Genomic DNA, 27181 nt, shown 5'->3' on the forward strand with positions numbered 1-27181 from the left:
GCAAGAAGGATCGAAAAGCCAGGGCTTATATCGACACCCAACCGTGAATCACTCCACGGAGCCTCCCGATTTCACCGCTTTCTCTAAGCGGGCTTCGCCAGGCCACACCTTGAAGGGCAAATAACCGAAGGCGGGGAGGTGTTCCCTCGGCTGGCGAACAATTCCCTTCTTCATCGCTTTGGGGTTTCTCCCTGCCCCGGCCAAGCAGCACCCGGAGGACGCCTCCTCCTGCCGCCGCCCTCCTCAGCGCCGAGCAGCGGGGGCGGCGGGGCAGGGGGGCTGCTGCCGGTGCCCCGCGGCGGGGCTGAGCGGTGCCGTGCGGGGCAGAGCCGAGCCGAGCCGTGCCGGGCAGAGCCGTGCCGAGCAGGGCGGGGGCGCTGCGGGAGGTGGAGCCGCCTGCCCGCCGCGGGCCGGGGATGCGCTGAGGTGCGGCGGCGGGGCCGGGGCTTCCTCCCGCCCGCTTCGGGCGAGCACCTGGGCGCCGGGCGGGGGCGGCCCCCGGCCGGAGGAGGTCGGGCGGCGCCGAAGGGGGTCGGAGGGAGCGGGCAGGGCTGTGGGAGCGGAGCATGGAGCTCAGCTGCCGCCCCCCGCCGGAGCAGGAAGCGGTGGAAGCGTGGCTGGACGATCACTGCGACTTCGCCCGCTCCTACTTTGTTAGGAAAGCCACAAGGTAAGGCTGGCGAGGCGGCGGGCGGAGGCAGAGCCTTCCTCGGCGGCGAAAGGGCGCTCCTCGCTTCTCCTTCGCTGTCCCCCGAAGGAAAGCAAAAAGCCGTTCCCCCACCCCCACCCTCGAAAAGAGCAAAGACCGAAAGCAGCCGGCGGCGGCTCCGGGACAGGCTCCCCTGGGGGGCTGTTCTCATCCCTGGGGGGCTGTCCTCGCCCCTCGGAGGCTGCCCTCGCCCCCCAGCAGCCCCCGAGCAGCAGGCAGCGGGCTGCTCCCTGCCCGGCCCCGCCGGCCCGAGGGAAGCGCGGCGAGGCGCTGGGAGATGCCGGCCGGCCGGGAGGGGCAGCGAGGCGCAACTTGTCACCCCCACACTGGGACTGTCCTTAAAGAGCGCAGCCGAGCCCCTGGCTCTTTAGGTTTAGGGGCCGAGACCGGCTGGGATTGGGATTGGGGCTGGGATTGGGATTGGGGCTCGCCGTTCTGCGGCCGTGGTGGCCGGCAGGGGGCAGCGCGGAGCCGGGCTGCGGCGCAGGGCAGGCAGCGGCTGCGAGTTCCCCTGCGCCCGGGGGCGGCTGCTCCGCGCTTCCCGTCCTTCGGCGGGCTTGGTTTTTGCCAAAAGCTAATGTAAAGGTCCGAAGAGCTCGTCTGGGCTTTCCCCCCTGGACTGACATGCTGCCCTTTGGAGATAAGACGAGGTATTTGCTCACCGTTGTCACACTTCACCAGTGGGACTTCGAGTTGAAACTGAGTAAATTCAGCTATTTTTAGAAGTGGAGTCAGGTTTCCATTTTGAATATTTTCCGATAAACAAAGCAGTGGGGATGCTGAGCACAGGCGGTCTGCGGCTCCCACGGTATATCTCAGTGGAGAGCTCGGGTTAGTAAGTCCTGTGGTTTGGTCCTTGGACACACCACCTCCGCGGGCTCTCCTCTCCTCTCCTCTCCTCTCCTCTCCTCTCCTCTCCATCTGCTCACTGCTGCTGATTTACTTCTTTCCCAAGTCACTTAGCAGGGATGGCTGCATTCTGAATGAGACTTGCTGCTCTTCTCTGCATGGGATGGGGCGGTAAGAAGAGAAATCCCCATTAATAATTGACTCGCAGCAAGCCAGAAGGCTTTGGGGGTCACCTGCTTTCTTGTGACCATCTGTCATGCAATCCCTCTCTCCTCTGCTGCTTCTTCCTTAGCAGAAAAGTAATAAAAAACGCCTTTAAATAAGTCTTTAAAATGTTGAATTTTTAAAAAAGTCTGTGCATGGGTATAGCTGATGGAAGTGGTTAACTTTGATATTCTACAGAACACTAGTGCATGGTATGTAACTGAAGGGTTGCTTGTTTGCCCAGGAAATAGGGTGTTAGCAGCTTTGAGAAGTAGCATTTTATTAGTCCAGCTTGTCTCGCTTCCTTTGGAAACTGGAAGTCCTATTGAACAAATAGGAATGCTAATTAATAGTAACCGCTGTGTCAGATTTGTTTTCCCCGTGGAGGGGTTTGGTTAGTCTCTTTTCTTATGCTGAGGCAGCTTTGTGTTTGAGTAGGTCTGAAGCAGGCACTAGTTCCACAAATGCAATCCAGTCGTGTCTTTGTGACAGCAATGCCTCTGCGTTTAGAGGTTTTGCAGAAAAACTGTTGACTTGGAGTTGTTGCTTGGCAGTAATTGTGATGGTTTTATAGAGATGAAAACATTGTATTACTTTTGAAACTATCTTCTCTGTCGTTTTGCATGGAGTGCCTTTTTTCTTTTTTCTTTTTTTTTTTTTTGCATTACTGTCTAAATAGCAAACTATAAATATTTAATAAGGAATGCCTCTTTCATATGTTAGCTTGTATGTGATTAGGCAAGTTGTGAGTTATTTGATTGTATGGTTCAAGTTTTATTCACTGAAATGATACCCTGTAAAACTGATAAAAGGTTTAATGTTCTACATGATAGTGCTATTTTGGAGTTTAAAAAGGGAAAAAAAAACACAACCCACTAACATTTAATGCTATGCTTTGTTTTAGTTGAAACTTTGTGCTACAGCAGTACATTGAACAGACTATGCCGTGAATGTTTCGGTTAATTAGCATTAGATTTATTCTGTCATGTAAAACAGTGCTCCCTGAGCTAGGTTTTACTATTTTCTAATCTTAATTTACTGCTGATCTTTTTGTTGTTGTTTGTTTTTTTCTTTTTTATAATATGCGTAAGTCCTCACAGGTCCTGAAAGCAGTTGACCAAAAGTTAGTTACCGTGGTATCTTACAGAGCAGAGGCATATCTTGCATATTTTACTCCTCATCACTTGGCATAATTGCTAATGGCAAAAGTTTCTCTCTCTGTTCTTCAAATATTCGCATCCAGGAACAGATCACCAGCAAAAACACTTATTACAGAGTAATACAAGCCCTTTCTACTGATGATAATTGGCTTAGAGTCAGACCCTAATTTAGCAATTGCATTTTATGCTAGGCATTAATTTTTATATTTATATTTCTATGTAATTAATTCACTCTTGCAGTGTTCTGGTAATTCTGCCTCCAAAAAAAATTGTTTGTAGAATTAGGTGTCTAATTAATACTAATAAAATAAATACTTTAGGTGGTCTTATGCTGCAGATTTTTATTTATTTATTAAGTATGGGAGTCGTATCTTATATTCCTGGAGCAAGTGATAACTTTCATTTTGCGTGCGTCAGTTTCATGTTAGTATCAGTTCGCATCGTTTAACTTGCGCATTTTCTGACAGGGTGGCACTTCAGAAGAAAACATTTGCTTTTATTAGTTTGTATTAATTGTTGTTTATGGTGTGGGTGTGACAACTGGCAGAGTTGATAGGCTCATCAGTAGGCACTCTGGATGCTTGGGGAAAAGGGCAGCGGGTCCTCTGGTTAATGACTGCTTTTGTCCTCACCCCTAAAATGTGTTGCAGGAGATAATTATTTCCAAAGGGTTTATACTTTGTGTTTTGATCCTGCAAAGCCTCGAGGCTGACGGTGTCTGGAGGCAGGCCACATTGCTGCCTCCCTCAAGTCTCCGATGGCTAGGTGCACTGACAAGTCCTGCGATAAAGCTCGGATGATTGACTTTCACCTGCACAGCACAAGGTTGCAATCCCACAAGCATGTACAAATGAATAGCTTTAAATCTATCCCTCCTAACAGTATGTGAATAAACTGTGATCCCATAAGTAGGAAGCTACAGAATCAGTTATTTATTACTTTCTTTTGTACCAGGGAGACAAATAGTATATGGAGATAATATAAATAGCTATTATCCATGAAGTGCTACAGGCTGATCAAAGTGCAGAACAACAAAGGGGAAGTATGTCACCAGCACTCAGTGAAGTTTTATCGGAGACAAATTTGGTTCACTTAGGGATTCAGTCTGCTGGTTGGCAGACCTTCTGGCTGGAGGGTTTCTTACTGCACACTTAGGGGTTCAAGAATTCCTAAATGCCTGGCTCCTGGCTCCTACTACATCTAAGCAATATATTTTATTCCTTGCTTTTTGTTTCAGCTCCTCTTGTTATTTTTCCTCTTTCAAAGTTTTAGAATTGCGTATTATATTTTGGCTTCCCAGAAAGCAGAAAAGTTTTCAAGAAAAACAATACTTATTTTAGATTGCCTTGAGTTTACCCATAGTGTTGTTTACAGACACTTTATAGCTTATGTTCAGAAGCTCTAAAGTATAATTTGATGTTATTGTCACAAACCTGTACTGCATTTACGACTGAATCTGTTGCCGTTTTTGTCTTCCTAAAGTTCTATCATTCTATATTTCCATTAAAATAATTATTGTATTTTCACATTCAAACTTCATACTTATTTTAACCCTCTGTGGAATACTTGTGTATTTCTAACTTCCTGCTTGTCCCTACCCTTACAGATATGAGAGGGATTCTCTTTTGGTGCTCTTTGCGATCACAAGCAGCAGGCTGCCAAAACAACCAAAGTAAAAATTCTTGGTTAGAGACATCTGCATTGTTCCAGACAGTTTTTGTCTGGCTTCCTAAATGTATGGCACAACAGATATAAATTATTAAACCAACCCTTGTATGTCTCTCACTGGAAATAGGGTTATTTTGTTATAAATACATCTTGGTTTATTAAACAGGGCTGGGGAATATTTACAAATGAATTAAGGTGGGGTGGTTTTTGGAAAAATAAATGTCCTTAACAGCATGGTACTTCATAGTGCTTCACTGAGGATTCCATAAGTGGCATTTACTGGGAACCTGCACTTTGCTGGAATTCAGAGATTGCACAATTTGAATATATCAATTACATTTATTACTTTGAAAATAACTTGAGTACAGTTGTTGTTTTTTCTTCTTGGTGGTTGGCGGACAATCAGTTTGTAATGTGCTGCCTGGTGTACTTAGGACACTTGCCTTCTAGTCTCCATGTCTAGAGGGCTTTTCAAAAATGCCATTCCTTTTGAGCTGGCGATTTATGTTTAATCTCATAAATATTATCTGTAAGGATGTCTTTGCTTTGTTTGGTAATGTGTGCTTATTTTTTTCTAATTGAAAGGAAATTATTTTTTTTTTTTTAGCAAGTGTATGAAAATTCAGATTGTAAAAGACAGAAGAATATAAAATATTCTGCACTGAAATGCGTTTTGGTCTAGTTTTTCTTAAAAAAAAAATAATAATAATAATAATAATTATGGAAAAAATACTAATCCTTAGAGTATGAGCCATATCCATCCTTAATGTGACCATGGTAAGTAGGCAGTGTTTTTAAACTTCTATGATTGAAGGACCTCTTACAGCTTTCCAGTGGAGGCACAGAATTCTATGCAAATTTTTCAAGTATGCTGAAAGTAGATTTGCTTTTCTAAGTTACTTGATGTGAAGCATTTACAAGTGGATGGCATACCCACTGATTCTTTGGACCATGTCTAGAAAACCACAGGAAGCAGTGGTGTTAATGCAGGGATGTGAATGTTTTTTCCCACTTACTTTTATTAGCTATTAACAGAACTTTTTCTGAGCAAGGAATACAGGGGAAAAAAAAAAAAAGATTTCCATGAAATCTTGGAAAGTCTTCTTGTAGGTCTTACAATCTCCATAGTTATTTCATTTATAAATAATCTCTATATCCTTTTGCCTTTCTTGACAACTGCAAAGTACATCCCAAAATATTTTAATCTCCTGATTTCTTACCATCCTGAATGCTTTTTGAATGTTATCCACATTAATGAAGTTGTAAATGTGATTAAGTATGTTTGGCATTTATTCTTGGAAATAAAATTAGGTCTGTGCCTGAGTATTTTGGAAACAATGCTTAAAACAGCAAATACTGGAGACTGAAGAAAATATCATTTGAGAAACACCTATAAATGACTAGTAAGTGATTTCTGTCTTTAATTCCCAAAAAGCTATAAGCTGAACTACACAGAATCTTTGGCATGAAGGTAAACTAGTCAGCAGATAGTACTGAGCATCTGCAAGGAGAACAAGTTTTTAGTACTTACTGTTTGCCTTAGGCAATCAAGAAACAAATAGGTGTGTCAGCACATTAACTAAAATACTATTGGTGAGCCTTAGCGGCCAGGTAAAAAATAAGATGGACTATGGTTAACATCTTCCTGCCTTCTTTGGGTTCAGGGTAACTTTAGTATTGTATTACAGTGCTTGTGCAAATACCAATAGGTGTTTGAAATTCATTTCTGTTCTTGTTGCTTTTAATAGGATGAATTTAGAGAACAGGGTCTAAATTTATGGCAATGGGAAAGAAAGTGGAGTTGAGGTATATGTTGCCCTTGTGGGAGACAAGGAAGTTAGACACTTTTATTTTATTTTTAGAATTGTAAAAGTTCATGAAACTTTTATGTTGGGTATCTATTGAATCTTCACAATTGCCAGCTGCTTACATGAGGAGGAAATTCATGTCTTTGCGCAGGATTAGTATAAAGACTACAGATGTAAAATAAAAACACCACATCAATCTGATTTTGAAGCTGAAGGGCGGCTTTTAGGGTGTAGACATTTTGCTAGCTAACAAGCACAAGGATAAAATTCATGACACATCACCTGTGATATCGTCAGATCAAAGAAAGTACATTTAAATATCATAGCCTATATTCATGTTTATTCAAATGTTAGATTAAAGTTGAACTGTGTGGAGAATATATGATCCAGAGTAAGAAACAAATCCAGCTTAGACAATACATTCTTGACTTGAACTAATATGCAACAACCTGTTTTCATTTTCAGCATTAAAGAGGAGGCATTTTGCTTTTGTCATGAATAAATATAATTAATAAAATCACAAAGTACAAGTCTTTATTTTCCTTACTGGAAAGAAACATGTATGTTTATATGGAATGCTTCTTGATTTATGAGATTTACTTTTTTTTTTTTTTTTTTTTTAAAAAAAAAAAAAGGGGGGGGGGGTAGCATTAAATACAAAAGGAGCTATTTACAAAGTGCCAGAAAAGAAACCCTGCTTAAATGGCCCTTGTGAATTACTCAATGGTTATAATTTCACGTTAGGTCTGGCACTGAAAATATAGCCACAAAATATATTTGCTTGGTAAAAGATATATATTTTCCCATTTATTTGTGCATTATGGTGAACTCACCCCAGCACAGAGGGCCAGCCCAAAGCCTCTGCACCACTTAAGTCCTACTTAACCCCTATTTTGGGACTTTAAGTGGAACTGAACCAGTGCCTAAGATTTATGGGAAGTCTCCAGGCAGGTGTACGCTTAACTTTCAATCAGTCATTCACCAAAGCCACTGGCATTGTGTTATTGCTTTCCACAACAAAATAATTAGATCTATGGTTATTTTTACGATTTTTTGAGCCTGGAATGAGAAGTAAACATTTGGAGGAGAACTAAAAGGTCGTGTTTTAGAATTTGACCTTCAATCTCATAGGATTTACTGTGTCTTTCTTTATACTGTGATCTTTAAAAGACGTTTAGATGTAGAGCTTAGGGATATGGTTTAGTGGGGACTGTTAGCGTTAGGTCAGAGGTTGGACTCGATGATCTTGAGGTCTCTTCCAACCTAGAAATTCTGTGATTCTGTGATTTAGGGAAGACAGCTCTTGTTAAAGTTAGGCTTGCAGTTTTCTTAAAGAAAATGTGAAAATAGCTTAGAACAGTCTGATAATGAGTTTCCCATTTCTAATAGTTTTGCTTCAAATAATAAATTGACCTCTGCCTCCTATTTTAAAAATAATATGAGCATCAGACAAGATTTATATTATTTCATAGTTAGAAAAGTTAATTTACTCTTTCATGACCATGATTTGAGTCCAGAATCAGAATTTTTCATTTGGATCTGTATTCAAATTGAAATCCATCGGACAACTTGCATGTTTAATGTTAAATGTAAGTTTATATATTTAACCAAGATGTGCCCAAAAATTGACATCAACTTTAAGTCATATTTTGTCTTCACAAATTATTTGCCTACCACATAGGAATAGCATCTCTAGTAACTATAAGTGGACAAGGGTTTAAGGAAAAGCAGTTACTGTCTTTGTCTTTTTTTTTAGTTCATGTGTAAACATACTTTTACAGTTATTTTTAGTATTTCCATTTAATGAGGTCTTGCACAGTTTATTTAAATCTTTGCATAGCTAGAAAGGAAACAAAACCACTTCAAACATGATTGTGAAATAGGATGTACTAGAAAGAAAATGGGAAGGCAAGTTGAATATCCAAGATGCTTGTTGTGAATTTCATGCTCATTTGTTAAAATTGAATGGATTTCAATTTGTTAACCCGTTAAGTGATTTCTATATCTAATTTATGTCAAGACACAGGAAAGAAATTTGAAGACACCTAGTGGTTACATTAAGGAAAGAAATTGAGAAATAGATACCAGGCTTGGCTTGAAATATTGTTGACTTCAACACTAGCAGGATTAGGCCACAGGAATTTGGATACTCAAAAGCTACCATTCTGTAGTAGGCAAGTTTGGATTGAATCCCTCTCTTGAAGCGTATTGTCAGTAACTGCTAGTTTAAATGAAAAGCTAGCAAAACATCCTACACAACTGCTGAAATATTGCATGTTGTATACTTGAACAATTTATGAGCAACAGAGGAAATGTATGAGAAATTATTTGTTGTTTCACTAAAATCCATTCAACATCTGTTACTTTCATGGTACTGTAATTACTACCTATCTCGGTGCAAGATGAGTAGGATGCAGCATACTATCATAGTTGCCTCTCAGTAATATTTTTGTGCTCTGTTTTTGCAGATTTTGTCCAAAGATTTTAAATGCTCACTGAATGGTCACACGAGTATGGTCTTACATATGTGAATGTGTGAGCAAAGCAACTATAATTCCGCTGTTACTCTTTAAACATCTTCACCAAGTGGTTTTGTGGGTTTTTTTTGCGCCCCCCCTCCCCCCTTTTTTTTTGAGAAGTATGTGGTGCATTCTGAAGATAATCTCAAGGACACAAAGATGGGCGCAATAAATTATTTAACGTTCCCAGTGTGTGAGTAGAATAGTAATTAGTGTCAGGTCAGCATATTTTGATAAGTAAGGCACAGAAAATCAAGCTGAGGTTCTTTTGAGGTATAACTGCTTGAACTGTCTCAAACCCTGTCTCTTCCTTGTGCCTATGTTTTCTCAACCACCGATTTTTCTATTTTTGTTGCCTATTCAAATTGCAAACCTCTTGCTTCAAGGATGGTTCTACTTCCTGTACAATCTTTAACACACCAGGGCCAAAGAGTCTTAGCTCTTCTAAAGTTCCTGAGTGATAATGCGATGCTGATAATAAGTGTGTAGTTGGATACAAGTGGTTACAAAGAGGATCACACAATCTTTTTCCTTAAAATGTTTTATCTTCATTTGTATTTTTATCTGCTTCTCATCCCCTCTTGAAAATTCCTCTCAAATTTTATTATCTGCTGATGAGATCACCTGCCAAATTCAGCAGTCGCTATTATCGTGGTCCTTTGAAGTTGAGAGGAAAGACGGAAAGAAGTGACTAAAGAATGGCTACTTCACAGTCATGCTTATGAACTCTGGAATAAATCATAGCTTTCTCAGGTGGAAGCTCACAGCGCAGTAAAAGATCATAGTGCACAGAAGGATGTGTGCAGCACATGAGGAATGAGTGCAGATGTCTGTATCTCCCTAACCTGCAGTGACTGAAAAGCTTTGCTGTGATGGAAACATCGCATTGGTTTTAACTATCTGTGTAGATCACTATGAATCAGTATCTGCTCCTGCGTAACACACTGCTGTAATTTCTAAACTTATTTTCGCCTTAACATAATTTTGGCAAGGGCCTGGTCCTTACTGTCAGCTCTTAACAATGCCAGTGCTTACTGAAGGCTACTCGTATGAATAGAGTGGTCACAAGTGTTTGTTTCTTCACGTAGTCCTTTCAAAACCACATCTTAGTCACATTTAGCACTTGTTACTAATTTCCAGTCACTTACCTGTGGTTCGGTATGTGTCTGGTGTCAGATACCTTGAGCTAGCCCCATGCTGAGAAAATAGTTGTTTGTAATAATATTTGTCATACATTGTTAAATAGGATAGAAAGTCAACGAGCAAATGTACGTCAAGACTTCATCTCATAGATTTCAAATAGAGCTAGAATATGCCAGTTAATGTGAAATGCTAGTTCTTCCACCCATAACTGTATGAGTAAAACGAGCTAAATAGTTTCCTTGTTAGAAGAGGCATTCAGTAAAGGTCAGTGAACACTGTTCTTATTCCAGCTGAATTTGAGCAGCTTTCCTGTTGCCTAAACTAAAATGCCTAAATGGTTTGAAGTTGAAAACCATGCTTTAAAATGTATAGCTAAGGATTTTTTTGGTGTTGTTGTGAACCTACAGAGCTGTTTGGAAATTTCATACTGTGTTGGCAATTTATTGGACCATCATCTAAGGGACATTAAGGGGGAGAGGAATATGTTGCTTGTAATTATGCAGCTTCACTTATAGTTCTGTTCAATGTCAAAGCATTGTATAAGTAATGCAGACAGCTAACAAGTAGTCAGTGCTTATTAAAGAAATGTAATTACTTTCACTGGAAAGGCTTTACAGTTATGTTCCACATCCCTCAACAACCTCCAGCAGATAGAGAAACATTAGAAAGCTTATTTTACATAGTTTTTACCTTTTTGGCTTTTTACTTATTTCATAGCCACAGCGTGAGGAGTGGTATTAGAGTTCAGCATGTATTGTTCTTACTGATTATTATTACTCCACTGTTAAAGCCAGAGGACATCATTACACAAAAGTAAAGTAGTAGTAAAAAGGCAAGTTTCAAATGATAAACTAAATACCTGCTTTAGCTTTTGTTTTGTCCATAAGGGAGACCTGAATCTTTTTCTGCCTTATGTCTTGTATCAACATACCCACCTATATAAATTCAGTGTACAGAGTTAACCAAAATGGTAGCATTTTATATTCTCACTTCCTCAAGTGTAAATAAGCAGAAAATCAGATTACTCTAAAATTGCTGTCATTCAGCAATAGTACAGGTTCACACCGATCCATTTCCAAACGTGCCTAGACAAATCACTGTACCTAATTGCTAGCTAGTTGAAAAAAGCTTCCGTCCGGTTATATGTTATTACAGTCTCTTTTAAATCTTATTTTACACGGATGCCAGTCCTCTACGTTCAAAAATCAAGTCAGCATGCACAAATGTGAAACTAGCTCAGCTCACAAGCCCTCTTTTCAAACTATTGATCATTCTCTATTTACTTTTCTGTGTCTGAGACTTTACGTGCACACAGCTCATGTTTCAGGTTTGTCTCTGAAGCTTTAGTGCTAGATGCTCAATTTTGTTTAGGAAAAAAAACCTAAAATTTCCAAGTAACTGATTCTGTTGAGATTAATGTCAAAACCAAAAAGAACCCAAATAAAAAGCACATATGATGACAAGTTATAAGCACTGATTTTAGAAGTTGTACTGTGCTTACCTAAAAAAAAATTTGCATTTTGTTCTCTTCCTTAAGGATATTTTTGGTCTTTTTCATTACTATTTTTTATTCTGCTTTCTCATTCAATTTTAAAACGAAAAATCTAAATGTTATCAATTGCTAGATTCTTATTTTGGCTCTCACTGAAACAGCTTTTGCAAGTGTGATTTTGCCCTGTGCAAATTATATTACGTATTTCAACAATACATGGTCACAACTCCCACATCTGGTATTTATGCTGATTAAGTACTATCAAATAATCTTGTTAAAATCATAGTCTTAATAATACATTAATTGCTCCTTATGTTTTTTTCACTGCATGAAGTATTTGGATGAGATGACTTCACAAAAGTATACATTGCTGCTGTAATCCAGAAGGATAACTGGTAGCTTTTATACTTAAAAAGCAGAGTTTACTTCCTTTACTAATAAGTAGCTAAGCAATGAACCAAAACCCTTTCAGAATAACAATGGAATTTCATTGTGTTCTCTGGCACCATGTTTCCAGTAATTGGACTAGCTTTGTATTGCTGGGAAATTTATAATAGATGTTGACTGAGGTATATTACTGCTACGGTAAGCACTGTTCCAGGAGCTTCATGGAAAATGTAAAAACAAGGAATGAAATCCTAGCTCGGTGGAACTCTGAGGCAAAACTCCCACCGCCTTAACTGTGTCCAACATTTCATTCAGTGGTTTTGGACAAAGACCTCTACAACTCAAGACTCTCATCTTCAGAAGATTCACAGATGTGCATCACACACGTGATGTGTGACCACATTGACCATTCAGCCTTGAAGGTCAGTGAGGCTGTGAATGATATTACCCATCTGTGTAAAGTTTTGCATGATGATGAGGAAAAAAAAATAGTCTACCTACTTATTTGGAGTTGCACTGGTGTGAATAAAAGAAGGACTTCATTTCACAGTGCTTTATTGAATGAGATCTGCCTCAAAAAAAAAAACGAAAGTTTTTTTGAGGTGGGGGCTAAATTATTAAGTAATTCACAAAGAGGTGGGGTGGGTAACATCATGATTTTCTTTTGCTCAAGTGAGCAAAACACACAGTTTCCTAAATGAATTCAGTTTTTCATAGCATGTTTTCCTACAGTTGAGGCCTCCAAATTGTATGTGATTGCAGAAGCTGAGGAATGCTTTCACAACTGATATAAGACAAATAAGTCTCCTGTTATGGACTGCTTCTTAATAAAGATAGTACTGGTGGATTTTAGATTTCAATCAGTTATATTACTCTGAATTAACAATTAACAACTATACTGATGCATGTAACTGATCAGAGGCTGACTACCCTGATTAATTTCCATGGTTTCATTCAGCTTCAGTCTTGAAATTCCTGTGGTCTGCTAAGCAAATAAAAAATATCCCAAATTTAAAATATGACCACCATGAAAGGCTTCCAAAAGATCAGACTTTTAAATAGGATATTTGCTGTTTGTAGGGCAAACATTATGTAATTCAGAAAAAGCACTTCTTCTGAGAGTAGATCATGTGACAAAGTGTCCTCACAGCATAGAGTAAATGATTTTTGGACAAGTGAATATTATAGTGATAAGAAAGTACAGGTTTTTTTTTTATGTATGTGTTTATGGATAATTCAAGATAGGCTGCATTTAGGGAGGATATAATTGAAGTTCTGGAGATTTAACATTAAAATATATTTTTAAAAGTTTAGTATTAATTTTTAAACACTTCAGAAACATTATTTTGGGTTGAATTAGGCAATGAGTTTCATCCTCAAGGAGCTTAAATGGGAGAGGTATGAAAACATGTTTTCATTGTTTTGAAGAGGTTTGAATTAGAAATATTCGTGTTTCTTTCTGACAGTTTTTAAGCAAAGCTTGAATGTTGAGTCAAACAGCATTTTTTGTAAGTTCTGAAACAGCAGGGAAAATTAACTTAAAACAGTGGACAAACAACATAAGAACAACATAAAAATAGGAGAGGTTGCAGGTGCTTTGATGGAATTGAAGTTCAAAATTATCGTTTAAAACATTAAGAAATGGTCTAGAAAAATAGAATTAAAACAGAAAGCTTTGTTGTCACACACACAGAATTTTAGATATATATATACACACACATCTTATAAATAATTCCATATCTTAGGAATGGGAGGGACCCGAACTTTTCAAGCACTAAATTATAGTGTAGACTTTTGATCCTCCTGTATTCTGAAAGCCACAGAATAAGCAGTCTTCCTCTGGCCTATTCAAGCATTTCCTCTAGGTGGAACTCTAAAGGTGCACTCATGTTCACTGTATGAAAAAGTTTAAAGTTATCCTCTTTGTAGTGTCTTCTTCAAATATGTGTTAGTTCCTAAAGATTTTTAACTTATATGATTTACTACATTTTATTTTTGTTTTACAGAGAAATGGTTAATGCATGGTTTGCTGAGAGAGTTCATACCATCCCTGTCTGCAAGGAGGGAACCAAGTCTCAGAGTGAATCCTGTGCTTGTCACCAGCCTGCCTGTGCTGAGACCACCAACTCTGGGACACCAGCAAGGAAAATCTCTGCTTCTGAATTTGACAGACCATTACGGCCTATTTTTGTCAAGGACTCAGTAGGAGCAGTGAGCTTCCTCTCTGGCTCTGAAAAGAAGGAACAGATGCCTCTGCAATCTCCAAGGATTGGGACCAGTGCAGGGGATCAGTGCTCAAGGCTCTTAGAACTTGTGAAAGATATTTCTAGTCATTTGGATGTCACAGCACTTTGCCATAAAATTTTCCTACATATCCATGAGCTTATAGCAGCTGATCGCTATTCCCTGTTCTTGGTCTGCGAGGATAGCTCTAATGAGAAGTTTCTTGTAAGCAGACTGTTTGATGTGGCTGAAGGCTCCACCCTAGAAGAAGCTTCAAACAGCTGCATTCGCCTTGAGTGGAACAAGGGCATCGTGGGCCATGTGGCTGCTATCGGCCAGCCTCTGAACATCAAAAATGCATATGAGGTAAACCAAGAAAAGCTATCTTGAACAAATCTTGAAACTAGAAAAAGCTGATGTGATTTTGTCATTTTAGCATATGTATTTGGAGCCTTGTTGACTTAGAGGCAAACCTGACACTAAATTTCCCGTTAGAATAGATGTATTACACATGCACACAGATGCAGAAACTTGTAGCTGTGACTAATGCTAGAGGAATGGTAGCATCAAAATCAATTATTTAAGTTCAACAGTCAGATTTTCAGTCCTATCTTAACCAGTTATGTACACACCAGTATTTACATTTCTAGCTTTGGACACAAATGTTTATGTATAAGGACATAAGATACTTCTGCGCGAAAATGAATGAAGTTATAAGCATGAGTAATTATTTGCAAAACTACAGTCCTGTGACTGAAAATAATTTTGAGAAGTTTATCGTATCTGGGGCACAAAGAGCAGGATCTGAATGAGTAAGAACAGGGTGAGGCTTTGAACTGTATAGCAGTCTCCCAAATGAAATAATACTCGTCAATTTGCATAACTTAATACAAGGCTAGATAAAAAAAGAAAGAGAATCCAGCACTGGGAGAGGATCTGTCTTACACCTCCTTTTAACATCTCTTCATTCCAGGCTGTTTGGATATGCTTATTTTGTGCTTTGAATCTAGGGACGATGGAAGATTTAGTTAACTAATACAAGCATAGAGGGCAAAAAATTACCACTTCTGATTGATCATCTCTTGGTTAATCTCAGTACTATTCTTCAGAAGCAGCAAGGAGCACAGTATGATTGTATATGCTGTTTTAATTTTCAGCAAACACTTATTTAGGCACTTTGTGGAAAAGCTTTTGTTGATATGTCTCCAATGGGGCATCATATATCCTTGTATTTTAAAAGTTCTCTCTTGTCATCATGCTCAACTTGAAATCAATTATTAGAGAAAGAACAGCAGCTTTATATATAGTTATATGTATATTTTAGTGAGATTTAAAGTTTTATAACAACATTCAACTGAAAAAAAAGATGTGAGTAGAAGCAAAAACATTAACCACTTTCAGGACATTTTGTTTTTCTGTGGCCATATGTCTTTCAGTATGTTTCTGTAATTTCCTTTTGATGATAAAAGATATACTAGAGATAGTTACTCCATGCATAAGTTCTTTATAATGATGGTCTAGGCTCAAGAAAGGCTTCTTCTAAAATTGTTTTCTTGTTCTTTCTGGCAGTTGTATTTATCCACAGGCACTCACATTCCACATAAATGTTGTTTTGTTGTTTTTGTTTTTGTTTTTTTCCTGTTAACCCACTCCAGCAGTAACAACTTTGCTATCTTAGGTAACAGTTAATAATTATATAAAGGTTCCATTACTAGCTCAGTCTTTTTTAACCTTTAAACCAGGGAAGAAAAAGAAACAGTCTTTAAGCAAGTAGTCAACTAACTATTTTTTTCTCCTATATCAGGATCCACGATTCAATGCAGAAGTCGACCAGATCACAGGGTATAAGACTCAGAGTATTCTTTGTATGCCAATAAAGAATCATAGGGAAGAGGTAAGTTGCAGCATTGGGTTCACTTCATGTCATACAGTTTCCAGCTATGCTAATTCTTTAAACTTTTATTAGCTGTCAGTCATTATCTTACAGCATAAACCTGTATTTTTTTAAAAAAAAAAAAAAAAAGACTGCGTGCTTATGATTGCTCAGACTTTTAATTTTATCTTATCTAGTTCAGTAATGTAAGCCAAAGGGAATTGTCAAGAAGAGTTTAACCCCCCCCCCAGATGCAGAAGTAGAATATACGAATTTAACTCTAGAAGTGCTGTTCATGGTTCCTGTACCTAGTATCTGTCAGCATTAAAGTTCTCTGCAGGTTTATTGGTCTATCTCAGCACACACTCAGATTGCAATTAAGAGTTACTGTGCTTTAGCTTGGGTTTTATCTAGGTTATGTTCTTTAGAGTACATAAATTATTTTTTATCATCGTATAAAAGGCTATTACATTCTGTTAACTCAGCTCATAAGTAATAAATTAAGAAACACATTAACTGCTTAAGATCAGGCATTGAAAACACATGGTGTTGATGTGATTTAGAGAAGTCATTGATAAGTCATGTAATGTAAAGTCAAATTACTTCAAATATAAAATAATGTGAACTCCTGCATGTATTTCCCATCAGTGTTACTTCTCACAGAAGTTCTACCTTCCTACCTGATACCCTACCTGATACAATTGCAGTAGGGAGAATTCTTATTACAAACTTATCTCTTCTAGCATTGACCACTTCAAGAGTACGTTCAGTGAAGACAAAGCACAAAACTGGGATCGAAAAAAAAGCAGGCACCACTGTTTTACTTAGGGAGGTAGTTAGGATTTCTTAATTGGTTGTGTTTTTTTTTTTTTGTGTGTGTGTATTTTGTTTGGTTTTTGATCCTGAAAGCAGTAGCCTTCAGGTACATCATCAGTTCTTAGGATGCTTGCACAGCTTAGGGTTCTTTATAGAATGCATAAGAGCTTTAAGATGAAGATCTTCTTTCCTGCAATTCCTTTATTTTTCAGAGTATTTATCATTTGCTTCCAGAAAGTTCAAACTCCAAAACCAGATGTTGCCAAGATTGTTTTGAAGATATCATACCTTCTTTTTCTTGCCTTTCCATTTTCCATAAACTCTAGACTGAGTTTATTTGTTGAATCTAACTGTAGCTGACCCAGACGATCAGCCAGGATTTCCTTTCTTCACCTATTGCAAATTTTGGTTTAAAATATTCTTTCAATTCTTCTAAGGACAGAACTTGAAACCAACTTGACACTACCTTGCGGACAATGCTTCTAGTCTTCCTCTCCTAGTCCCAAACCTGCTTCAAAGTCTTCCCATTTCCAGCTGGCAGCAGCCACTGCTGGCCCTGGGCCAGCTGATGAGCAAATCAGATGCTCTGTGGAGCAGTGTTCCATGTCAGGGTGATGCAAGGTTTTAAATTTCACCCATGCCATCCCATTTTCTTTCTGTTGAATAGAAGAAAAAATGCTGTGTTCTATATAAGCGGGATCAGAAATGAAGTAAAAGATCTTGCTAGCCAGGGAGCACCAAAGTGCAAACTTCTCGTTGTGCCTTTGTGGTAGGTAGGGAAAGAATAAGAACTGTAGTCTGTTAGTGAAACACCATGACTTACAGGCTGAGTAAGCCTGCAATTGGCCGTATCTTCAGCTAGGTTTCTACTCCTAAGTGTATCAGCAAGTGGAAATGAAGCAGGGACATGTTTATTTTGAAAGCTTCAGCCAACGTGAAGTTTGAAGAGTCTGTTACACTCATTCTTGTATGCAATAATTTGAAGGGGTTAAACTAGAAAATCTCTCTTAGGAAAAGATAACACTTACTTTTTCCTGAATTTGAAGTCTATACCAGGAGGTTTTTGTTCCTCTCACCATAACAGTTTGCTAACATGCTTCTGGAGAGATTTTGGAGTCAGGGAAAATCAGCCTTTAATTTGCCATCTGCTTTTTCGGTTTTAAAAAAATAAATAAATAAAACAGAATATGGGCTCCTCCCTGGGATAAATAAATAAATTCCCAAAGCCCCTCTGGAAATATGGAGGCTAGCGACTGCTTCCTTAGCCCAGGATGTCAGCAGTCACAGTCAAGAGATGATTCTGGAAAACATCCAAAAATAAACACTGAGAATGAGAAGCAACTGTGACTTTTTTGTATGTTTGTTTGGTATTGGTACTATTTTTTAAAACAAAAGAGTAAGTAATTGAGATTAAGAAAATCTCATGCTGATTATTAAATCCTCTGGGCCGGCTGAAGTACGGAGATTTTTCCATTAGATGTTTTTCACATTTTCCTGTATTTCCATGAGGCATGTGAGAAACCAACATCTCACTTAAAATAACTACTAATAAGAAATTCCATAGATGAAAAGAAGAGCTCATAAAAAGGACTCAGGAAATAATAGTAATCTTAAAAGGACAAATAGTGAAAAGGAATACCTCTGCACAGATGCATACCAAAAATGGAATCACATTCACTTGATAGCAGGACTCTTTTTCAGTCTCCTACTTGACCTGTTCTTGCTGACACAAATGTCAGAGAAATGTTGCATTTCAGATCCTGAAAATTCTGCTGATTATGTCATCTAATATCAGATCATAGAAGCTTGTACAGTGCTAGCTTTGTAGAGTTTTCATTTTCCCATGAAAGACTGCAAATACAAACTGACCGAGCTTGGTATGTAGCTTCAGGGTCTTTGAACAAAGTTCTGGCACTTGTAAATCAGTGCTGTATAATGTCTAATAATTAAACAGAAATTCCATCCACCCCATCATATGCTGAAAGATTGCCATGTGACGCTTTCTGTCATGCTAAACTATATTATTTGTTGTTTATAACCATTGAAGAAAACAGTGAGAAAGACAGGCCTTGAGTAATCTGAATTGCCCTCTGCTTAAAACAAACAACAAAATGGTTCTAGGTCAAATCATCTAAAGCTATCCCAGTATTTAAAATTGTCCTAAGATGAATGTGAAGCCATAGCAAAGACTCCATTTTTCATCCTGAAAGAGTTCCTCTTCTGGTGATTCTTCTGTTGCAGCAGATAACTTTACAGAGTTAAACATATTCACATCAATATATGAAATGTGTAGAGTTATCAAGACATCAATCTATAGACCTACTCAGTGTATCAGAGAACACCTCAAAACCTTCAAAACAGAGTGAATTATCATCGTCAGTAGTACAAAAAAAATCAAATGAAAAGTCTGTATTAGCCAGCTCATACCACAGCTATCAAGGCTATTTCTTTTACAAGAAAAAAGTGATGGCCACAGGATTTAGCTGTAGCTATTAATACTAGCCATTTTAGTGCTATAGTGTTTATGCAGAAATCAGGGTTTTATCACTAGTGGCAGAAGATCTAAGGTTCGCAGAATCATGTAGGTTGGAAGAGACCTCCAAGCTCCCCTAGTCCAACCTCTCACCTAACACTAACAAGTCCTCCACTAAACCATATCCCTAAGCTCTACATCTAAACGCCTTTTAAAGACCTCCAGGGATGGTGACTCAACCACTTCCCTGGGCAGCCCGTTCCAGTGTCTAACAACCCTTTCAGTAAAGAAGTTCTTCCTAACATCCAACCTAAACCTCCCCTGGTGCAACTTTAGTCCATTCCCCCTCGTCGTGTGGCTGTTCATATTATGTATGTGAAAACACATTTTTGGTGTGTCCTTAAACCTTCAATTTTTTTTTCAGAAGCTCCAAATGCTACTGATTTGCCTTTTATAGTACCCTTAATGAAGTGAGTAAATGCAGTAGCACTTTTTTTCCCCTGATTTTGCTTGGTCTTGGATTCAAAGACCCAGAAAAAAGACTACAGAAGTTGTCGGAGAAATTCTCAAGGTGATAATTCCTTGCATCTGGTTTTGTCGACATTTGTAAACAAACACTCATTTTGGAAAAAAAAAAAAATCTTACAGAACTGAATAGTGAATAGAAGTCATTAGCTTGAAGCAACTTATGCAGTTATTGAGAACTGATACAAGGCTCAGTACAGCTGTCTGGTTTGCAATATCTGCAGAGGGGATGGTTCCTGACTGGAAGAGTCATCATAGCTGTAGTAGAAGCTGTACAGGAATGATTTTTTTTTTCCTTTCTGCTGTGCAAAATAATTTCCACAAAATACTATTTTGGTTTAAATCCTATTAAAATCTGTAGGATTTTCTTATGTGAGAAGTTTTAGTTGAATTAACTGAGACCTGTCTGCTAGGCTCTGAGCCTGAAGTATGTGAAATTGAACTTCCCACTAATTGGCAAGGCAAATCTTCTGTTCTGGCAATGATCACTCCAATTGTTTAGTTGTGTTTTGTTTTGTTTTAATTTGCCCTATCCTCTCACTGGGAAGCTTTTCGGCATGCATCAGGGTGGTATTCTGTTTACAACAGCCATTCAAAGTATCCTGCTGAACTTTATAAAACATAACCAGGCACGTTATGGTTAGCCAACTGAATTCTTTTTTCCCACAATGCCAACTTCAGGTACAACGCATCACAGTGACTGCAGTTTAGCCAAGCTACCTTGAAACAAACTACCTCCAGTTCCAGTAGCAGTCTTACTGCAGGATAATGGAGATCGGTAATTTGCTGCTTGGGAGGATTTTCAACTAATGCTGAGATGTATTATAGTAGCTAGACTGCTAGGAATCACGGAGGCTACTGTTGGCAAGAATGGTAGAAGAGGATGTGAAAGTTTTGTTGATTAAAAATGAAAGTCTGTAAATACAGGGCTGTCCCTATAGGATAGTTTTATAAGCCTGATTCAAAGATGTACAAAAGCAGGAGAGCAATAAGCTTAAAACCATTGTCTGTCCTCTCATGTGGATATGTTTCTATCTTTAAAATGAGATAAAAGTTGAGTTTTTCTCTCCCTGTTACCATTCTTTGGCTTAATGTCACTTTTCTTCAGGTGCCAGCAAAATATTTTTTATTTATTTATTTATTCTCAGGACACAAAATGGTATTTTTAAATCAACTTAAGTCAGGACTAACTAAAAAAGGTACTAGCTCCCTGTAGAGCTGGAACAACTTTTACAGAGTTAGTCCTGGAGTCCTAATATACAAAAAAAATGTAGCATGAAACAATCCATGTAAAACTCATATCTCAGTCATCATCTACTGAGAGATGCTCCAGGTAGCCTGCTACTTTTAGAGGCAGGAGGCAGCTAACAGTAGAAAAGAGTGAAAATAATGTCCTCTGATAATTAGAGGAAATCTCTCCCTATAATGTGGATCAGCTTTTATTAAATTGGATAACTGGTAGAGCTAGAGAGGAAAGCTTACAGAACAAGCAGCAGCACTGGAAGATTGGCTGTGTTGCCAGCAAGAGTAGAGTTAGGAGAGCTGTGTTCCGAGGTGGTAAAACAGGTACGGGTTCTGACTTAGTAATTGGTGGCTATTTTTTCCTCTTTTTTGGGGATTGACAGAGAACTACTCCACCATCAAAACTGCTTTCTGTGTTCATGATGTATGTCTGTCTTATATCATCTGAATGGAAAATGACAAAGCGTTTGGTTTCTGATTCAAGGGGATTTTTTCCAGTGACCTTAAAGAAGGCTAGACCAAGGACTGAGGTCCCTTACATACAGCATGTTTGCTTCTGCCCACCCCTTTTGTACTTCCAATACAGCAAACCTGGATGAAGGCTCTTGCTAGGAGCTGCGTGACTAGTTTATACAACACCAACCTAGTCAGACTGGGAATAAAGCTCATCAGTTCGTAGCACTTGACAGCTTGCTGGTTACTTCAAGGATTAGGACACAAGATTACAGGTCTCTAAATATAAGCAAATAATAATTACTGCAGTGTTTACTCTCCCTTAATCTTGGTTTTCTTCAGTCCATAGTACTTTCTTATGATTTTCTCTAGCAGTTATCCCCTTTCACGGCTGTTTTAGCCCCTCTCTGGCCTAGTAGTTTTGCCTTGGGTGAACAAGAAGTATGCAGGATAATTCAGTAGGTATAACAAGACGGTGACAAATAAAAAGTATCTTTGCTTTAGTGCTACAGGACTCCCCTTTCAAGAAGGTTAATTTGGTGCCTGCTTGTAAAAGAAGTAATGAAAGATGAAGTAATGTACCTATGTAACTTAATACCTTTTTGTTAGACTGGAACAGAGCATTCATCAGTGAATCTTCAAGTGGGCTGTCTTTTTTTTTTTTACAGTGTTCTTCAGGATTTACAGAGAATGTTTTATTTCAGATATGAAGTAACATGTCTTCTTTATTGTCATACAGATTTCACACTTTAATTTACCTGTTATCTGAGTAAGTTTTCTGTATAGCTGAGCTCATAGTAGTTACAGTCACCTTTGATTCAAAATCTGTGCTGGTGTGAATATAACTCCCAGGTGGAGGGATCAGGCCTGTCGTCTTTTCAGATTTGTTTATAGCAAGTTCCAAAAAAAATTAATTTTTGGTTTTCACACTGTTAGGATTCACTAAAATGCAAGTCTGTGTTCTCCATGGCCTAAAATGCTTTCACATGATTTAATTTTGTCCTAATTACATAATTTCATTAGTAACAGGAACAAACCCTCCTGAGTTTTTACATCTCCTCCTAATTACCTGCTTGTAGGCAAGACTCCAATGTCTAACTAATACACATCTTAGTGAAGTTCACTTGAATTTGTACTGATATAAATCAGAATAAGGCCAGAATCTGGACCAGCTTAATCTTTAAAACTGATAACTTCATATGAAAAATGGCACATACTACAAAAGTCTCTTTAAAAACTTAGGCTGTCACTGAACAACAGAAAAATATTTTGTCAACTGCTTTTTTTTTTTTTTTTTTACAAAAAGAAGTGTTTTATGCAGTTTGTCATCTGCATAAAATTTTTATCATCATCAAGACAAGCAGGATTTTTTTAGCAGGTTTACTCTCCTCATTACTCCTTCTTCCTTCTGTTAAAAGCTTTTATTGGAAGACCTTAACAAAGATACAAAAATGACCATTTCTCTTGAAGCACATGCCTTTTTTTAATGTATGAATAACCTGCAGGGTGAAATAGTCTTTTTTGCTGTATTGGTGTGGTATTTTTACTTTTTAAGCACCACAGGTCTTCCTTTCATTGGGGGAGGTGTTTATGCACAATGAAAGTACTCACCTCTTAATTCTTAAACTCGATAATGATGCCTCTGAACTCCTGATAATTGTCTTTGCCTGTGCTGGACCAAAGCTGGAATAAATAAATAAATAAATGAGAACCCCCAAAAAGACAGTGGTGTGGGAAAAGGTCTAATCATTAGCCTTTTCATGTGCGGGTTAATGTAAAAACATATACATTTATTAAAGGATTTTCTTACTATTCAAAGTCTGCTTTAGAAGTATATATGGCAGGTACATTGTTATTACAGTGAGAATGGTCACTAGGTAAGAAGTTTTCCCTGAAGTCAAGGAGAAGTTAACTGTGGGAAGAACTGGGTTGTATGGAATGGACTTGACAACTGAGCTTTATTTCAGATGGACATTTTTGAGCCCACAGTTGGCACTGATTCATGCTGTGGAACACTGACCTTGTAACATCAGTATTTTGGGAATGCTGGTGTGAGAGATGGTAAATTGTTGTCTTTTCCATTACAAAAACATAACTATATCCCCTCCTTCAGTATAGCAGTTACACATTGAAATGATTAACAGCCAAGTACAGCTTTTTAAACATGCACACCACACAGGTTTTTTTTTTTCTGATATTGTTTATCCAAAAAGCAAGATGAAAATATGCTGTCATTAACAACTTGCAATGGTCTTACACTACTTAGATTTCAAACAAAGCAAATTGTTTTGTTTTGTCAATCATTTACTTTAGATCTGACAAAAATGTCTGAAAAGAACCAAAAGCTTTACATGTACTTTATGGCTTATTACCACATACCCATTTATGTTATTGTACTCAGCTTCATCTGTTCTAGCAAATTCTAGCCTCAGAGTTTACTGCACTGTTGATTTACTGGCCTTAGCAGAAGAGGAGATCCAGCCATTTAAATAGATGTAACCATGTTAATTGTAATGAAGTGCAGGGTTTTAGTGAGTGACTTCTAGCTCCTCACAGTTTCCAGCCTACATCTCCTGCCTCTTACTCTGGTGCTAATCCTCTCTTTCACTTCTGAGTGCGTTCCAGTTTTAGTGTGCTGTGAAGTGGCATGGTTAACATGATTCAGAAGGGTACATATATGGAAGTAAAAGGGTAAGTGGAGGATCCAGGAAAAAGTTTAAACTAGTTTACAGGACAGAATGGTTACTGCCAGCAAACAGATTAAATAACTGCAGTAAGGAATCTAGAGAAATGCTATCCCAGTGAATTGTTTTTTTTGACTAAATGCTCCCTGTCTTCATACAGACTCACATGAAAGTCTCTTGAAATTCTCTTGTTTCCCTTGGGCTCTGAAAAACAGACCCAAATTACCACTAAGACATCTATGTTGACTATGTAAGAGCAAGTCCAAAACAGCCATACAGTTTCATTTCTCCCAAAATAGCAGAGTTGGAGGCTACATTAGAAACAAATCAATACTAAGCAAAAATCTGAATTTCACTTTTATATTTAGGAGTAGTTTTGCTGTTTGCCAGGCAGATTGGTTTGCTGGGAGGCTCTCACCAGCATGCAGAATTGAACTCCACAAAGACTGGCAGTAATAAAAGCATCGTTCTTCAGCTGTGTTGTACTCTCACATTCATTTTACGTTTCTTTTAAATCTAAATCAACATCTTTTATTGCAAAATCACATTTCCTGGCTAATTCTTTTCTGCGTAGAAAGTTGCAAAAGCACCAGTAGCTCAATCATCTCTATAGGACTGTTTTCTGTTCTGTAAGAAATCATATTTTAATCTCCCAATTCATGTAATTATGTCCAGAAACCTGAAATCAAATTTTATCACAGATCATTTCTACACTAAAAAAACATCATCTCAAAACTTAACACAACTTAGACAGGACTTTTATAAGAATAAAACTAGATGTGTAATCTTACCAGATTCCATTTTTTTACACTCAAATCCCAAAGCAGACGAGCCAACAAGCAAGTAAATAGAACTGGTCTGTCAGTGTCTTTATTTCATAAAGTGTACCAGATCTTTTTATAGTTATGTAAAAACTCTTTGTTACTATCTATTCTCTGATTTATGTGAGCAGCCTTAATTTATGAAGCCAGTTAGCTGCTGTTCCTAATACATAGTGCATTTGAAATCTAAGGATTTAAGCCATGTGCCAGAAGCAGAAGGAACTACCCAAGGAAGAGTCTTTAATGTTGTTCAAGGCATATAGATTTGTTTCTTAGGTCTGTCACAGATGTCCTGCGAATGATGTTTGGCTTAGCTTCTTTACCTGTAAAACGATCATTTACTTTTTCCTATAAGTATGTCTGGAAATAAAGTCCAATGACAGATTCCTTAAAAATGATCTAATTATTCCCTTTTGAATACACTAGGTTGTTGGTGTGGCTCAAGCAATCAATAAGAAATCAACTGGTGGGACTTTCACTGAACAAGACGAAAAGGTATAGAAGCTGGACATTTCTGTCTGTTTCGTTGTCACAGGGGATCAGGGAATAGATACACTATTGCTTTTCACACTGATCAGACATCCTAAAATTACTAAAAATTAACCACTGAAGCAGTAAGAATTCCTGGTAATATTGCAAAGTTCTTTCCTTTTAGAGCCACGAGAAATGTGGATGTGACATAGTTTAATTTCTTTTCAGAATGGTATCTCTCATACATGGCAAATACAGGTTTACTCTACAGAAATGCACTGTAGGACAGTTCCGTAGCTTATAACAGACATCATTTTTATGAAGTGATTATAGCTCTCTTGGCATATCTGACAATGCATATTTTGAATATTAAAATTTGCATAGTGATTATTTTTAAATATTGCATCGCTTCTCAATACAGCAATTAGAGAAAGAGAAAAGACCTTGGATAAATTATAAATAATATATGAGATAATCAGTAGAGTAGACAGCACCTTGATTCCTAATTCTCACAATGAAGTTGCTTTCCAGACATTTCCAGACTTCACATTTAGATTTGTATAGCAAAAGAGGCTGCACAAAGGCTGAAGAAATTGACTGAATTTTCAGCAGTAAAAATAAATAAATAAATACCAGGATTTAATGTTCCCCTTTGAAAACTTTCCCCTTTAAAACAAAATATATACTGAGTATTTACAGGATATAAGAAGTAATCCTATTCAAATAAGGAAAATAATTGTGGTTTCGCTATGTTAGCAGAATTTTGTTTCGTTTCCCAACGTAACAGAGGCTGATTGTCTGCACCAAGTTTTTCTAGGTAAAATCTGTATTATTGCAAGACGAGTTGGTTCCTCTGTGCTGCTTCTTACCCCAATCCTACTTGTACCAGGATAAACTGAAAAGACAATTAGTTTAAAAAGGGAGAAGAGATTCTTGAGGAAATAACAAATTGTGAGTAACTGGAGAAAAAAAAAAAGGAATGTGAATGCCAAAAATAGCTTTAAATATCAGTTAATATTTCAAAGTGAAAAAAAATGTAGGAGCTTATCTTTGAATAGAGTTAAGATGCTGTGAGACATTATCTTCATCAGATGTTTATGTTTATTTATTTGTCTTCAGGATTTTGCTGCATATTTGGCATTTTGTGGAATTGTTCTTCATAATGCTCAATTGTATGAAACATCTTTGCTTGAAAACAGGCGTAATCAGGTATGATCTACAGGTTTGTCCCAAGAATACAAAAATTATGATGGTCAGCTAAAATCTGCACCTTTTCCTTGTTTCTGATATGGTAGCAAATCCTCAGCGATTTTTAATTACTCTAGTACTGTGGAGCTCTAACTGCACTGAGAAGTAGCTTGGCACATTTCATCTTGGGCTGTGAAAAGTGTGGGGGAAAACACTAAAGCTACATGTCCAAAATTCGTCCCATGTCAATATACTTGGTATTGCCTGAAGTTACCCTGTGGCTCACTCTGTGTACTACACGGCCAGAGGCATGTATACTCCAGAAAATTCAGGTAAAATTATCCCTACAGCATGGCAGGGGTTATACAGATTGCTCTTTTAGTCTCCTACAACTATAAATAGTCACTAACAATATTTTCTGTAATGATCAGACAGGAAACTAAATTTCCTAGAGGAATGTAATTTTATTCTGT

The 27181-nt window shown here is 38.0% G+C and overlaps 1 protein-coding gene and 1 long non-coding RNA gene across 7 annotated transcripts in view; one reads left to right on the forward strand and one right to left on the reverse strand.

The window, feature by feature from the left end:
- PDE5A (phosphodiesterase 5A) overlaps window positions 1-27181 on the forward strand; it is a 130332-nt gene that overhangs the window by 67062 nt on the left and 36089 nt on the right. Inside the window, exons 1-5 of one of the 5 annotated variants that reach the window (XM_038178861.2) lie at window positions 369-670; window positions 13946-14528; window positions 15967-16056; window positions 25476-25544; window positions 26640-26729. In XM_038178861.2, coding sequence (XP_038034789.1) covers window positions 567-670; window positions 13946-14528; window positions 15967-16056; window positions 25476-25544; window positions 26640-26729 — 936 coding nt within the window. In that variant the 5' untranslated portion in view covers window positions 369-566. Of the gene's footprint in view, window positions 1-368; window positions 671-1175; window positions 1360-1386; window positions 1541-13945; window positions 14529-15966; window positions 16057-25475; window positions 25545-26639; window positions 26730-27181 lie in introns of those variants that run through there. The other 4 variants (XM_005013504.6, XM_005013502.6, XM_005013505.6 and 1 more) reach the window with 4 other exon arrangements.
- LOC140002474 (uncharacterized) overlaps window positions 1-27181 on the reverse strand; it is a 107532-nt gene that overhangs the window by 31762 nt on the left and 48589 nt on the right. The window contains exon 3 of one of the 2 annotated variants that reach the window (XR_011809154.1): window positions 23092-23227. The exons of the other annotated variant lie outside the window; for it this stretch is intronic. This is a non-coding gene — a long non-coding RNA (uncharacterized lncRNA). Of the gene's footprint in view, window positions 1-23091; window positions 23228-27181 lie in introns of those variants that run through there. 2 annotated transcript variants of the gene reach the window in all.

The sequence above is a fragment of the Anas platyrhynchos genome, chromosome 4 (assembly GCF_047663525.1).
Source record: "Anas platyrhynchos isolate ZD024472 breed Pekin duck chromosome 4, IASCAAS_PekinDuck_T2T, whole genome shotgun sequence".
In the NCBI taxonomy this organism is placed as follows: domain Eukaryota; kingdom Metazoa; phylum Chordata; class Aves; order Anseriformes; family Anatidae; genus Anas; species Anas platyrhynchos.